This window comes from Oncorhynchus clarkii, unplaced genomic scaffold (genome assembly GCF_045791955.1).
Source record: "Oncorhynchus clarkii lewisi isolate Uvic-CL-2024 unplaced genomic scaffold, UVic_Ocla_1.0 unplaced_contig_2767_pilon_pilon, whole genome shotgun sequence".
NCBI classification, from domain to species: domain Eukaryota; kingdom Metazoa; phylum Chordata; class Actinopteri; order Salmoniformes; family Salmonidae; genus Oncorhynchus; species Oncorhynchus clarkii.
This window is the reverse complement of record NW_027259359.1, coordinates 1-14408: the sequence shown is the minus strand read 5'-3', so window position 1 is coordinate 14408 and position 14408 is coordinate 1. Positions and strand designations below refer to the sequence as shown.

The following is a 14408-nucleotide window of genomic DNA, read 5'->3' as shown; positions in this document are numbered from 1 at the left end:
TAACCAACTTGCCTAGTTAAATAAAGGTTAAATACCATCCTGCTGTAGCTGAAAATCCCTGAGAATGGCAGAGGGTAAATTGTTATCATACACAGTTCTCTGTCCTCTGGCTGTCAATGGAATAGGACACAGACCAGGGATGGGCATTTTACATTTTTCAACTGTTCGAGTACTCGCATTATTTATTTTTTATGTGTACATTGATATATATTGAGTGCACAAAACATTAAGAGCACCTGCTCTTTCCATGAGACTCTCCAGGTAAATCCAGGTGAAAGCAATTTCAAACCCCGCCTATTTATACGATTTCTCTTTTTAAAAATCAGATTTGAAACCTAACCCTTAATCACACTGGTAAACCTTATGCCTAGCCCTGACTTTAAATTTACACCAAAAAGTGTTTTTTATTATATATTTTTTGCAATAAAGCCAAGTAGTTGTGTAGAGAGAGAGGTCGGAACGCAATTGAGTGAGTGCGACATGAAGGAGAAAGGACATTTAGGAGAATAACTGTTAACAAAGGCACATGTACTGATGGAATACTAGAGGCAAAGCACATTAATGTTGTCTGGTTTTACAGTATAATAAAAAATAAAAAAAATGGATTTGTGGTTAAAAATAGGGTCAGGTCAAGTACTCGATTACCCGTCACAGACAGACAGATCTCTCTCTCTCTATATATATATATATATATAATCACACACACAGACTGGAAGTGAAATGGAAACAGGCTGGTCTTGATCAAACCAGATCTTTTCTTGATGTGCACCCGGAGCCTGGTTTGGCTCCTATCATCTGTCATGTTCATGAATAAATATGGTGCAGAAATCTTTTATTTAATAGCTTTGTGTTTCTTCAAGAGTGACTGAGGAAATTATTCTCTGTGCTCAAAATGTGTGTGTGGCAGCCAGGAGTGTTTTCCATTATTCATCAGCACTGTGCCCATTTCCTCAGTGTCAAGTGGGAGGGCTGCACGAAGTGGGCCAAAAATCGAGTTGCGGATGTTTTACAAAATATTGCAATTTGACGTGCAATAAAGATCAGAACATATGTGAGCTGTGTGAATTATAGAAATTGAATGACATATTAAAAAGGAAAGTAATATCATTATTGTTTGAAACAATCTGTTCTATCTCAGAACAGCATGCCAACTGTGAATCTAACAAACAGCCAGGAGGAATAACTGTCTTAAAAACCCACTGACCAGGGTCTGGTTTCACTGATGGACTCTTGACATAGAGGAACTAACTCACTTCCTATGTCTATAAGAGAAAACAATTATTCCCGGGACTCACTCAACAAATCACGAGGCAGACATGCCAGATTGTCGCGATTCAAAACCAAAGTTTGCAGGCAAAACCTTTGCAATGGTTTAAGTTAAGGTAGTTGATGTGAAATTACCTCTGATCTCCATCTTGCTAGCTACTATTTAGTATTTTATTCACGTGCATAAGGTAGTGACGTAGTTCCTCTGACAGGAGTCCATCATCGAAACCAGACTCTAGTCGCTGGGGGCGAGGCTTGGTGTGTGTGTGGGAAGCAGCCGCAAGACGGTTGCGTTTTTATAGTTAGTCAATATTGCAATTTCGATGGGAATTTGATTAACTGTGCAGCCCTACTAAGTCGCAGTTATGAAGCAGCTCACACCTGTTGCAGTAAGGCCCATGACAGAGCTCTGCAGTGGGCCTCCCTCCCTAACCCAGAACAGCCCGACGGTTGACCAGAGATTTCCTCTGTGGGCCTCTTACTGCCACTGAGACTGGCCTTGGTATTCAGAAGACACTGTGTCCGCTGTACCCCTCCCTCCCTCCCTCTCTCCTAATGCCATCATTTCACCTCTCCTCCGCCTCGCTGGGCAGGAGTCATCATCACCCAGGCAACAGGGTCCCTCTTATCACTTACTTATCAGAGATGAGGTCATCAATAAGGGTCACTGTAAAAGAGATGAAGCGGACCTAGACGTTCTCTTCTACTTTTACTGTCCTCTCCTCTGATTGGTCCAGTTACACCTCTGGCTTGTTTCCCTCTCTTTCTCATCCTTCATCCAAATACCTTCCTCTCTCACACACAGAAAGCTGAAATTATTGAAAAGCTTTCGTTGCCCTTTCTGGGATTTAAACATAAGTTATCCACATATGGTTTTACTAAGTGGTATTTAGTTATACTCAGGCTTTTGTGTGGTCCATCAAGGCACACACACACACAGTTATCTGCAGGTGCAGTAGAGGAAATGTAATTTCCATTTAAAACATGATCTACTGGAACTCAGCTAGTGTGCAGAGTGAATCCAGCTGCAGTCTAAATCGATAGTCCCCTACCTGTGAATGAAGGCTCACTTGTGAGCTAATTCTCAGATCCATCTCTCCCTCCCTCTGACTACAGACAGGAAGATCAAAGGTCAGCCAATCAGTAGCAGAGAGGAGAGTCAGTAGAAGCTCATGTAGCTCCACTTTAAACATGTAGGATGTTTGTTCATTTATTAATTTATTTTTTATTTTCTTTATGCCCTTATTTTACCAGGTAAGTTGACTGAGAACACGTTCTCATTTACAGCAATGACCTGTGGAATAGTTACAGGAGAGAGGAGGGGGGGATGAATGAGCCAATTGTCAGCTGGGGATTATTAGATGACCATGATGGTATGAGGGCCAGATTGGGAATTTAGCCAGGACACTAGGGTTAGCACCCCTATTCTTACAATAAGTGCCATGGGATCTTTAGTGACCACAGAGAGTCAGGACACCCATTTAACGTCCCATCCGAAAGACGGCACCCTTCACAGGGCAATGTCCATTGGGATTTATTTACCAGAGGAAAGGGTGCCTCCAACACCACTTCCAGCAGTATCTGGTCTCTCATCCAGGACCAACCCTACTTCGCTTTAGAAGTAAGCCAGCATTGGGATGCAGGGTGGTATGCTGCTGGCCTTGTGTGTCACCATTGTTGACACACAAGGCCAAAGTGTTCATGGAGAGACACACAATGTCTAATGCAACATGAAAATGTCAACATGGATGAACTAATGCCTGTGGAAATGTTGTTTTTATATGCGTGTTATTCCATTCTCGTGTGTGTGTTCTGGTGTGTGTCTCCTTCAGATTTCGACTCAGGCCTTGGCATGATGACAGGCATGAACCCCATGATGCCCGGCCTTGGTTACGTGCCCCCACCCCCCCTGCCCCATGATCTACCCATCGTTAAGGAGATCATTCACTACCAGAGCTGCACCCTCTTCCCCCCAAACCCAAGTAAGTCTATTGACCTCTTACCCCAGGGAGTCTATTTAATTTAAGCCATCAGCAAAAAATCTATTGAAGTGATGGGGCAACCCGCATGCTAGCAGATACCCATAGACTTATAGTTATTGCGCTAATGCTAACTACAACTTATTTTAAACTGCACACAAAGGCATACAAATAATATTTGCTAATTCATCTGACTCTGGGGACGTAGATAAAGGGCCTCATTGCTGAAATTCCAAAGTATCCCTTTAAGTTGTAAAATACTGAACTTCCCCTTTAATAAATCAGTCATATTTTTACTATATTACATTCTTAGCGTCTACCTTCTCTATTACCTGAATACTGACTATGACTGAGACCACCATCTCTCTCCTCACAGTTCATTTATGCAGCCATAAGCCTTCTCTTCCTCTCTCCTGCATTGTAAATGTCAATATTGACTCCAGTGATCTGGTCTAAAATGCAAGGGAATGAAAAGGTGTCAAGGTCTCTGTGTAACTGATCTGGCCCAGGGAAGTTCTGCAGGGCCTTATCGTCTCCACATTACAATTCTGACAGCTTATAAACTCTCCAGCCTAGCAGTAGGTGTTATGGGTACACACCTTGTAGATACAGACACCATGTAGACACACACAACATGCAGACATACACACTGGTTCTTGTGTGAGAAACTATATACCCTCATAGTCCACTGATAGACCTCCTACTCCCTCATGGTTTCACCTAGGATTTGTTTCAGCAGCGGTGGCAAAGTCAGCTACCGCAGAGACAAAATGTTGCTGTTTTTAAGCTAATCTCCTGCAATTCTACTTGTTTTGCCATAGTGCAGATAGAACACTTAAGTTAGTTTCCTGAAATTCTACACATTTTGTCATGGGGCTGAGAGAAAGAATTGCCGTTTTAAAGCTAATTTCCTGCAATTCTGCTGATTTTGCCATGGCTTATGCCGTGTTCTTATTCTTTCTGAGTACCGTCATAAAATCAGATTTTAAACCTAACCACACTGCTAACCCTAAGGCCTCACGAACATTCATCGTCATCTTGGAAAGCAACTCCTGTGTAGATTTGGGCTTGTGTTTTAGGTTATTGTCCTGCTGAAAGGTGAGTTAATCTCCCAGTGGCTGGTGGAAAGCAGACTGAACCAGGTTTTCCTCTAGGATTTTGCCTGTACTTAGCTCCATTTGGTTTCTTTATTATCCTGAAAAACTCACCCGTCCTTAATGATTACAAGCATACCCATAACATCATGCAGCCACCACTATGATTGACAATTGAGTGGTATTCAGTTATGTTTTGTATTGGATTTGCCCCAAACATAACACTTTGTATTCAAGACAAAACGTTAATTGCTGCGACACATTTTTTTACTTTAGTGCCTTGTTGCAAACAGTATGTATGTTTTGGAATATTTTGATTCTTCACTAGCTTCCTCCTTTTCACTCTGTCAATTAGGTTAGTTTTGTGGAGTAACTACAATGTTGGTCCTGAGCAGTCTCCTTCCTCTCCAGCAACTGAGTTAGGAAGGACGCCTTTATCTTTGTAGTTACTGGGTGTATTGATACACCATCCAAAGTGTAATTAAGTGTCACCATGCTCAAAGAGATATTCAATGTCTGCTTTTCTTATTTTTACCCATCTACCAATAGGTGCCCTTCTTTGCGAGGGATTGGAAAACCTCCCTGGTCTTTGTGGTTGAATCTGTGGTTGAAATTCACTGCTTGACTGAGGGACCTTACAGATAGTGTGTGGGGTACAGAGATGAGGTAGTCATTCACAGTGAGTCCATGCAAAATGTTCCTCTACAATTTATTTAGACTTGTCATAACAAAGGGGTTGAATACTTATTCACTCAAGACATTTCATCTTTTCATTTTTTATTAATTTCAAACATTTTGAAAAACTTAATTACACTTTGACATTATGGGGTATTGTCTGACAAAAAACTCAATTTTGAATTCAGGCTGTAACACAAAATAAATTGATAAAGTTAGAGGTGCAAAATCATTGCCGCCACACAAAAAAATATGGAACATGAAAAAATATTTCTGCAGAGGCGCACTATGAAGATGCTAGAACAATCCACGTTTACTTTTCCACGGCAAACAAAACGAGCAACGAATAGAAAAAACAGACAACTCCATAGTAGAATAGTTTATCTGTTTACCTAGTTAGCTTGTTATGTGTTCTATGTGAGAGAAATATTCCTCTCAAGGTGCATTCAAGTTGCAAGTGTCATAGGGAGGGAAACATGCATTCTGACATGCAGTCAATGCACAACCATTCATAATGCACATTTTAATAGCAGCAGTTTTAATGGCATTTGTTAAAGAAGCCTTTTTAAAGATGAACAGTATTATTCAACACTGAACTGATGATGTGTAGTGTATTTTATCTGTATGATTATGGAGCTTTTCTTTGTTTGCTTTTGAGGAAACTAATAGGCTCTTTTTTTGGTGCATCGTTGAGTAGTATGAGTTTGTATATTTTTCATTCCTTTTTTATTGATTTATCAACTCCTTTAATATGTGTGAACTGCACCATTTTAAACCCAGTGTTTTTAGCAACTGCATGGTTAAGCATGTTACTGCTCTGCAATTTGCAAAGAGTGCTTAGGGGAGATTGGGGCTGAATGTAACACAGGTCAATTTTCACCCCAATAGCTTGGGGTAATTCACCACCCTACCTCAAAATATTTTGGATAGTGACTTAAACAATTGTGATTAGATATTACATTTTTAGTTGAGCAAGAGTAGTGGCTACCAGGAAAAGTGTTGGGAGTGGAAATGGTTGCATGAAGGGGTTTCTGTGAGAAGTACAGGCAGTGGATGTCTGTAGAAATGCATTCATTAGGCCATAATCTATGGAATTCACATGACTGGGCGGGGGCGCAGCCATGGGTGGGCCTGGGAGGGCATAGGCCCACCCACTTGGGAGCTAGGCTCAGCTAATCCGAATGAGTTTTTCCCCACGGGCTTTAATACAGACTGAAATACTCCTCAGCCCCCTTTTTGTGCGAATGGAAAATATCTTGTATCTTTTATTTCAACACTTGTGTTTCTATTTTTGTTCAGTGTATATATACAGGTGATAATGCTTATTGCTAATAGCATACCTGATAATATAGACCATGCATAGGCTATATGCATGGTCCAATCTGTTAAAATCATTTTAAGAAATCATTTTGACTATGTTATTGGGCTCATTTCTGGAAATGTCAATTATATTTTAGATGGTGTCAGCCAAATGTAATTTTCATACATTTTGAGGTGTCCTTTTAAAAAGTCACCAGAACTGTGCATCTCGGTCTCTACATAACAATTCTGATTGTGTGCGTACATGCGTGTTAGTGTGTGTGTCTGTGAAGAACACCCAGTGGGAGCTCTCCTTTAATATCTCTGAGAGAGAACTTTGTCTGGTGACTTTTTCAAAGAAAGCTCACTTGTCAGATTTGGAAGGGATCAATTTCACCCTAAACTAAAACAAAAGCAATTTTTCTCTCGTTAGTTGTTGGGAATTCAGGCTCCTTCAGAAAACAGAAAATACAGTCTGGAGTCACACCCCCTCTCCTTCCTTAAGAACACAAGGCTTTCATGTTGTGTGTGTGTGTTTTCAATGTGAATATTCTTCCTGTCTCTCTCTCCCTCTTGCCTATTATGGTCTTCCCTCTCCCCCTGGTTTTTTCTCTCCTCCTCTTCTACCGTCTTTCCCGCTCTCCCTCTTCTCACCTATGGTCTTCCCCTCTATTTCTGTCTCCTCTCTCTGTCCGCTCCCTGAGTTCCTCCTCTTTCTGTCTCATCTGAGTCTGCTCCCTGTCTTCCCCCTCTCTTTCTCTCGCTCCCCTCTGTCCGCTCCCTGAGTTCCTCTTTCTGTCTCCTCTGAGTCTGCTCCCTGTCTTCCCCCTCTCTTTCTCTCGCTCCCCCCTGTCCGCTCCCTGAGTTCCTCTTTCTGTCTCATCTGAGTCTGCTCCCTGTCTTCCCCCTCTCTTTCTCTCGCTCCCCTCTGTCCACTCCCTGAGTTCCTCCTCTTTCTGTCTCCTCTGAGTCTGCTTACTGTCTTCCCCCTCTCTTTCTCTTGCTCCCCTTCCTGTCTTTCTATTCATTTTCTCGCTATCACTTTTATGTTCCTCATGAAAGGCAGTCTCTTCAAGGAGGGATATCTTTAAAGCCCTAATTCAGAGGAAGCCTATTTATTCTCCAGATTAAAGTTATCACAGGGCTCCGTGATGAGCCTCTGTCCCTTTGTTTGCCAAATAGAAAGACATCTGCTCAGCCATTAGTTAGTGAATCATTGTGACTGTTGAGAATAGTAAACTCCACTGCGGCGGTCACAGCACCATGAGGATGATGTTTAGAGGACTTGTGGGGGGCCAGGAGGAAGAGGAGGGGGTCTTTTAGACCTCAACCTGAAGACAATGAAACAGAGTATTCGAGGTAGATTAGAAAATATGCCTATTAGGCAGTGATACAGGTGATGAGGAGAGAAAATAGATGACATCTACTAGGAAAATAAAAGAAAGAAAGGAATATAGAGAGAATAAAATAAAGGTCAGAGCTGAAGGGTCTGTTTTCTCTTATTTTCATAGAGATCCAAGCCATGTCATTTTTCTGCCCTTCACCTGTATGTTTGTGTGTGGTCCAGGGGTGGTCCAGGGGCGTGTGTGGTCCAGGGGCGTGTGAGGGTTAGAGGAGCCTGGTGATTCAGGGGCCCTGTCATCCCCAGGGCAACAGGTCAACAGGCTGCATATGGTGGCCATCACAGGGAGCAGGACCTCCAGGCTACCCTGACACCATACTGCCCCTCACACTGACCTTGATCTGAATTACACCTGCAGTGGCTCTCTCTTTCTCTCACTCTACTCTTTCACTCCCCTTTTCTCTCGCTCGACTCTGTCTTTCTCTCGCTTTGAGCCATTCAATTCACGTCTATCTAGCCCCCTCTTTCCTTATTTTCCCTCTCCTGCTTTTCTTTTTTCTCCTGCGTCTGCGTCGCTCCAAACAAACGTTCCAAAAGAGATATTGACTGGCAACAGTAGGCTAGCTAAGACCAATGCTAGCTGTCTTTTTGTAGCTCAACAGTAGCCAGCATATTGCTAGTATGTTCACTATTGAAGGTTTAATATTATAAATGACTTTCTCTAAAAGAAATAAGCTCAGCGAGTAGATTGATGGGTGCTTCTTTTTTGCTCTGGGCAGCTGGTGTATGCTGTGTCATCAACTATGTACTGCTCCGGAAGTTGTAACTCGTGGAAGCGTGGTGGTGCTTGAATGAACGGCCAATCATATTGCCCAAATACAAATAGCATGGCATTTACGCTTGTGGTCTTCAATGGTTGGCGACAGAGCAGGTAAATATTGAACTGGAATGCGAAGATGCGCTGAAAATGTACTGTCGGGCCATTGACTGACAAGATCCACTGGCCCGACCGACATGTTTTTACTGGTCCTGGGCCGGCGGGCCATCATTATTATCGGATCCTGCACACGAAAGAAAATAAATGAATGTTCTAGAAAACAATAGGCTAAGTGAATTTTGACTCCACATTATATGGGACGTGCAAATTCATGCTCTCTCCATCCGAGTAGAAATTTGACTGCAACCACAATGCACACAGCGCACACACACACAGGTCCCGAGAGGCGGGACAGATAGCAGACTGTCAAACCAGCAGTCTTTCCCTGTCATCGCTCACTTTGTGACTGACAGGTGCCTGTCCTATCAATAGATCGCTAGAAGATGCATATTGTTCATTCTAGGCGCAGAGTGCACTAGCAGACTTTTTCTGACTAGCAAATTGAAAGGTTGTCTAGTTTAATTTAAGGCTGAAAATGAGTCTGTAATTGGCTGTATAGACAACAGCCGGCGCAAGTGGAAAACACTGATGATGGATCTTAACATAAGTATAGGTGTGTGTTTGTCCCAGCAAGCAGAGTGGGCTGTACAGGATGGCCGTTATTGTCTTGTTTCGCGGAGATTTCGAGGAAAGAATGGAGAGCTCTATTGTCATTAAGTTACTGTTTGTCTGTTGTCCTGTGGTGCTGAACATCAGCTCCCAGGATACCAATGTTGCCTCTATCCATGGTGCTGAAGATTCTGATCGGCACTATCTCCTTGTTGACAAGTAGCCACCACATTTTGCGTTCTCCAGTGTCACTCCCACCGTTCATACTCTTTCTGTAGTATAGAGACCACCCCCACTGAACCTAGGAAATACATGCACATTGGGTTTTAAAAGCAGACTTTCAGATCATACAGCCATCGGCTAAATGTCGAAGGACTTTAGCTGAACAACAGTGGCACAGGTCTGGTCCTCTGGAAGAGCTGAGCTTTGAAACAAACTTCATATCACTGACATTTTAACATAAGAGGCCTTGCTCTTGCACCACAAGGCTCTGCCATAGATCCCTAGGAGGGCAGAGGCATCTCAGGGTAGGAATGCAGATCTAGGATCAGGTCTCCCCCTGTCCATATATAAAAGGGCAAACTGATCCTAGATCAGCACTCCTACTCTGGGATGGGTTATGAATACAGGCCCTGGTGATTAGTTCTGTCCAGAGCAGTCGAGCCCCATGTATGGTTCAGTAAACTCTCATCTGTGTTCAATTAATCAGGTCTCTCAAGCAATGAACCATTCACATGAGAGAATCAACCAGCTTTTGGCTAAGAGGATGCATTTGTGTTTATCCCACAACAGTTTTCACATTAACATTAGATATCAATAGAAAAGTTATCCAAGCGTATTGCTGTATGTTTTCGTCATTATTGCTACTCGTTGGTCATGGGAGATATTTCCAAATGTAATTTTTCAAATAATACTTTAATAGATTTTCCCAGCATGAGGCCTCTGAATTAATCAGATGGATATTGTATAACATAAATTACAGCCTGCACATTGCATTATGATGACAGTACTTCAAAATGCATAAATCAATTTCACATTATTTTTTTCACTGTAGAAACACTAGTTTTATATTGTGTTGTAAATTCAGACTGAGTATTTAACTGCTTCTTTAATGCGGTTCTGATTGATTTATGGGACCCAGTTTGTAGGTGGCATGTGAACCAAGGTTATTATAGTAAACTGTAATGAAAACTAATCATGAACTATTTAGTAAACTGAAATAAAAATAATTAACAAACCTGTTTGAAAAACGAAAACTATACTGAAACGATTGTCTTTGACTCCAAAACTAACAAAACTAATAACCATCAATAGTTGTTTTTTGTGGGGTTGAATGAGTGTGTTAAGCTTTTTTAAGCCTTAAGTTTTCAAGGTTCTGGTGGGTCACATTGAGGTTGACTTTATAATTTTAAGGTAGACTCAGTGAGACGACGTTGCCACGAGCAGCACTGCAGATATTGGACGCGTTTGAGTGGTAAGACTACAGCTTCCGACTATAGACTAAAGTCGGGAGAGGTACATCTGTGACAGCCGAAAGTCTGATACTAATGAGGTTTTTCTTCAGCAAGGCTCAGATCAACCGTGTCTGGTTTGGAGATGACATAACCTATAACAAAAGCATGTCTGTTATGCAAAATAAATGGCCAAATAAATGCAGTCTTTACCACTAGCGCCGGCTCTTGTCTATACAGCCGATTAGTTATATTCAGCCAGATCCTTTTTCCACTTAAATTAACTAGGCTACTTTTCAATTCGCTGGTCAGAAAGTCCGAGCCTTCTCCCACTAGAATGATATGCATCTTCTAGCAATCTATTGAAATGACAGGCGTGTGCACTGAGGTCTTGCTCTTGCGACTCCTGTGGTGGGCCGGCCGCTGGCACGGTCGCCAGGTGTCCGTTGTTTCCTCCGACACATTGGTGCGGTCATTGTGTCAAGAAGCAGTGTGACTTGGTTGGGTCACTTTTTGGGATTTTGCTTATTTTGTAATTATCATTAAATAAAACAACTGATTAGTTAGCAACCCTTATAATAATCTGGCTAGTTTTTAGAAGTGCTAGTGCAAACAGATTATCAGTTGGCAGTGCATTCAAAAGCATGGTGATGTTAACTAGGAGATGCTTGCCAGGAAATTCTGGACATTGTTAGAAAAAAACGTTAACTAACGCCTTTAAACTCAGGTCAAATTAATACTTTATCATTCATAGTGTCCAAGTTTACGGGTAGTTTTCTGTATTGATGCTTCTCTCTTCTCATCTACAGACCTTCCCTTTCCGGCCATGAGGGAGCGCCCTCCCGGCTGTAAGACTGTGTTTGTGGGTGGTCTGCCAGAGAACGCCACTGAGGCGCTCATTGTGGAGGTATTTGGCCAGTTGGGGGAGATCATCGCAATCCGAAAGAGCAAGAAGAACTTCTGCCATATCCGATTTGCCGAAGAGTTCACTGTGGACAGAGCCCTCTTCCTGTCTGGTACATTTCCTACGTTTTCTATTAAACTTCAAGCTGTATTGTGGAATAAATGTCTTCCCTCTTCAGTCAGAGACCTTAACTATGTTGGTCAATGAGGAGACAACAAGAGGTGTTGTGCAATAAATGTCCTCCCTCTTCAGGCAGAGACCTTAACCTCTCTGGGATCGTTCGGGACGCTAGCGTCCCACCTCGCTAACAGCCAGTGAAATTGCACGGCGTCAAATTAAAAACAACAGAAATCTCATAATTATTATTCCTCAACCATACAAGTATTTTACACCATTTTAAAGATACACTTCTCGTTAATCCAACCACAGTGTCCGATTTCAAAAAGGCTTTTCGGCAAAAGCAGAACATATCGTTATGTTAGGTCATTCAGCCATTTTCCAACCAAAGAGAGGTGTCACAAAAATCAGAAATATAGTAAAGGTTTGTGACTGAAGATTGAGGACATTTACTGCACAACACTTCTTGTTGTCTCCTCATTGACCAACGTAGTTAACGTCTTGGTGACAGGGGGGCAGTATTGAGTAGCTTGGATGAATAAGGTGTCAAGAGTAAACTGCCTGCTACTCTGTCCCAGATGCTAATATATCCATATTAGTAGTATTGGATAGAAAACACTCTGGAGTTTCTAAAACTGTTTGAATGATGTCTGTGAGTATAACAGAACTCATATGGCAGGCAAAGACCTGAGACAAATCCAACCAGGAAGTGGGAAATCTGAGGTTTGTAGTTTAATTTTAGTGATTGCCTATCCAATATGCTGTGTCTATGGGGCCAGATTGCACTTCCCAAGGCTTCCAGCAGATGTCAACAGTCTTTAGAAAGTTGTTTGAGGCTTCTATTGTGGAAGGGTGTTGAATAAGAGCTGTTTCAACAAGTGGACTAGGCTGAGGCCAATCAGTTGTTTACTGCGCGGTCCCGCGGGCACGCCGTTTTTTCTTTTTCCTCTGTTATGAATACGCTATTGTCCGGTTTAAATATTATTGTAGATTTATTATAAAAAGACCCTAAGGATTGATTGTAAACATCGTTTGATATGTTTCTACAAACTGTAATGGAACTCTTTTGACTTTTGGTGAGGATTTTGCGCTCGCACATTGTGCCTTTGGAATATTTAGACATAAATATGGACGTAATCTAACAAAACAAACATTTCTTGTGGGAGTGGGAGTCCTGGGAGTGCATTCCGGCGAAGATCAGCAAAGATTTATAATGCTATTTATGACTTTTGTTGACTCCACAAATAGGAGGGTAACTGTATGGCTTGCTTTTGTGGCTGAACGCTGTTTTCAGATTATTGAATATTTTGCTTTTGCCGTAAAGCTTTCTTGAAATCTGACACAGCGGTTGCATTAAAAACAACTTTAGCTTTAATTCTATGTAAAACATGTATCTTTCATCAAAGTTTATGATGAGTATTTCTGTTATTTGATGTGGCTCTGCAATTTCTCCAGATGTTTTGGAGGCATTTCTGAACATGGCGCCAATGTAAACAGGTTTTTGGATATAAATATGAACTTGATCGAACAAAACATACATGTATTGTGTAACATTGAGTCCTGGGAGTGTCATCTGATGAAGATCGTCAAAGGTTAGTGATTAATTTTAACTTCTTGTAACTAGGGGACAGTATTTTCATTTTTGGAAAAATAACGTTCCCAGAGTAAACGGGCTATTTTGTCAGGACAAAATGCTAGAATATGCATATAATTGACAGCTTAGGATAGAAAACACTAAAGTTTCCAAAACTGTAAAAATATTGTCTGTGAGTATAACAGAACTGGTATTGCAGGCGAAAGCCTGAGAAAATCCAATCCGGAAGTGACTCATGTTTTGAAAGCTCTGCGTTCCGATGCGTCCCTATTGAGCAGTGAATGGGCTATCAACCAGATTCCTTTTTCTACGTATTACCCAAGGTGTCTACAGCATTTTGACGTAGTTTCACGCATTTATGTTGAAGAATGAGCGTAAGCGACTATATTGCGTAAGTGGTCACCTGATGGCTCTGAGTGATTATTGCGTAAAATACAGAGGTAGCCATTTTTCCTATCGGTCCTACTGAAAAGTCAACTGTCCCGGTTGATATATTATCGAATAGATATTTGAAAAACACCTTGAGGATTGATTATAAACAATGTTTGCCATGTTTCTGTCGATATTATGGAGCTAATTTGTTTTCGTGACCGCAATTTCCGGTCGATTTCTTAGCCAAACGTGAAGAACAAACGGAGCTATTTCGCCTACAAAAATAATATTTTTGGAAAAAAGGAACATTTGCTATCTAACTGGGAGTCTCGTGAGTGAAAACATCCGAAGCTCATCAAAGGTAAACGATTTAATTTGATTGCTTTTCTGATTTTCGTGACCAAGTTGCCTAGAGCTAGCTGGACATAATGCTATGCTAGGCTATCGATAAACTTACACAAATGCTTGTCTTGCTTTGGCTGTAAAGCATATTTTCAAAATCTGAGATGACAGGGTGATTAACAAAAGGCTAAGCTGTGTTTCAATATATTTCACTTGTGATTTCATGAATAGGAATATTTTCTAGTAATATTTATGTCTATTGCGTTATGCTAATTAGTGTCAGATGATGACAACGATCCCGGATACGGGATGGGTAGTTACAAAAGGTTAACTATGTTGGTCAATGAGAAGACCACTACAGGTGTTGTGCAGTAAATGTCCTCCATCTTCAGTCACAGACCTTAACTATGTTGGTCAATGAGGAGACCACTAGAGGTGTTGTGCAGTAAATGTCCTCCCTCTCCTAATAGTTCTAAATGAAGGAAAT

General features: G+C 41.5%; 1 protein-coding gene across 1 annotated transcript; it reads left to right on the top strand.

The window, feature by feature from the left end:
• Positions 1-3007: 3007 nt before the first annotated feature.
• On the top strand, positions 3008-11608 carry LOC139400101 (ecto-NOX disulfide-thiol exchanger 2-like; the record flags this gene model as incomplete). The annotated part of the gene is made up of 2 exons (XM_071145136.1): positions 3008-3248; positions 11402-11608. Coding segments are annotated over exons 1-2 (445 nt in total), but the record flags the coding sequence as incomplete, so codon positions are not given.
• Between the last annotated feature and the right edge of the window lie 2800 nt (positions 11609-14408).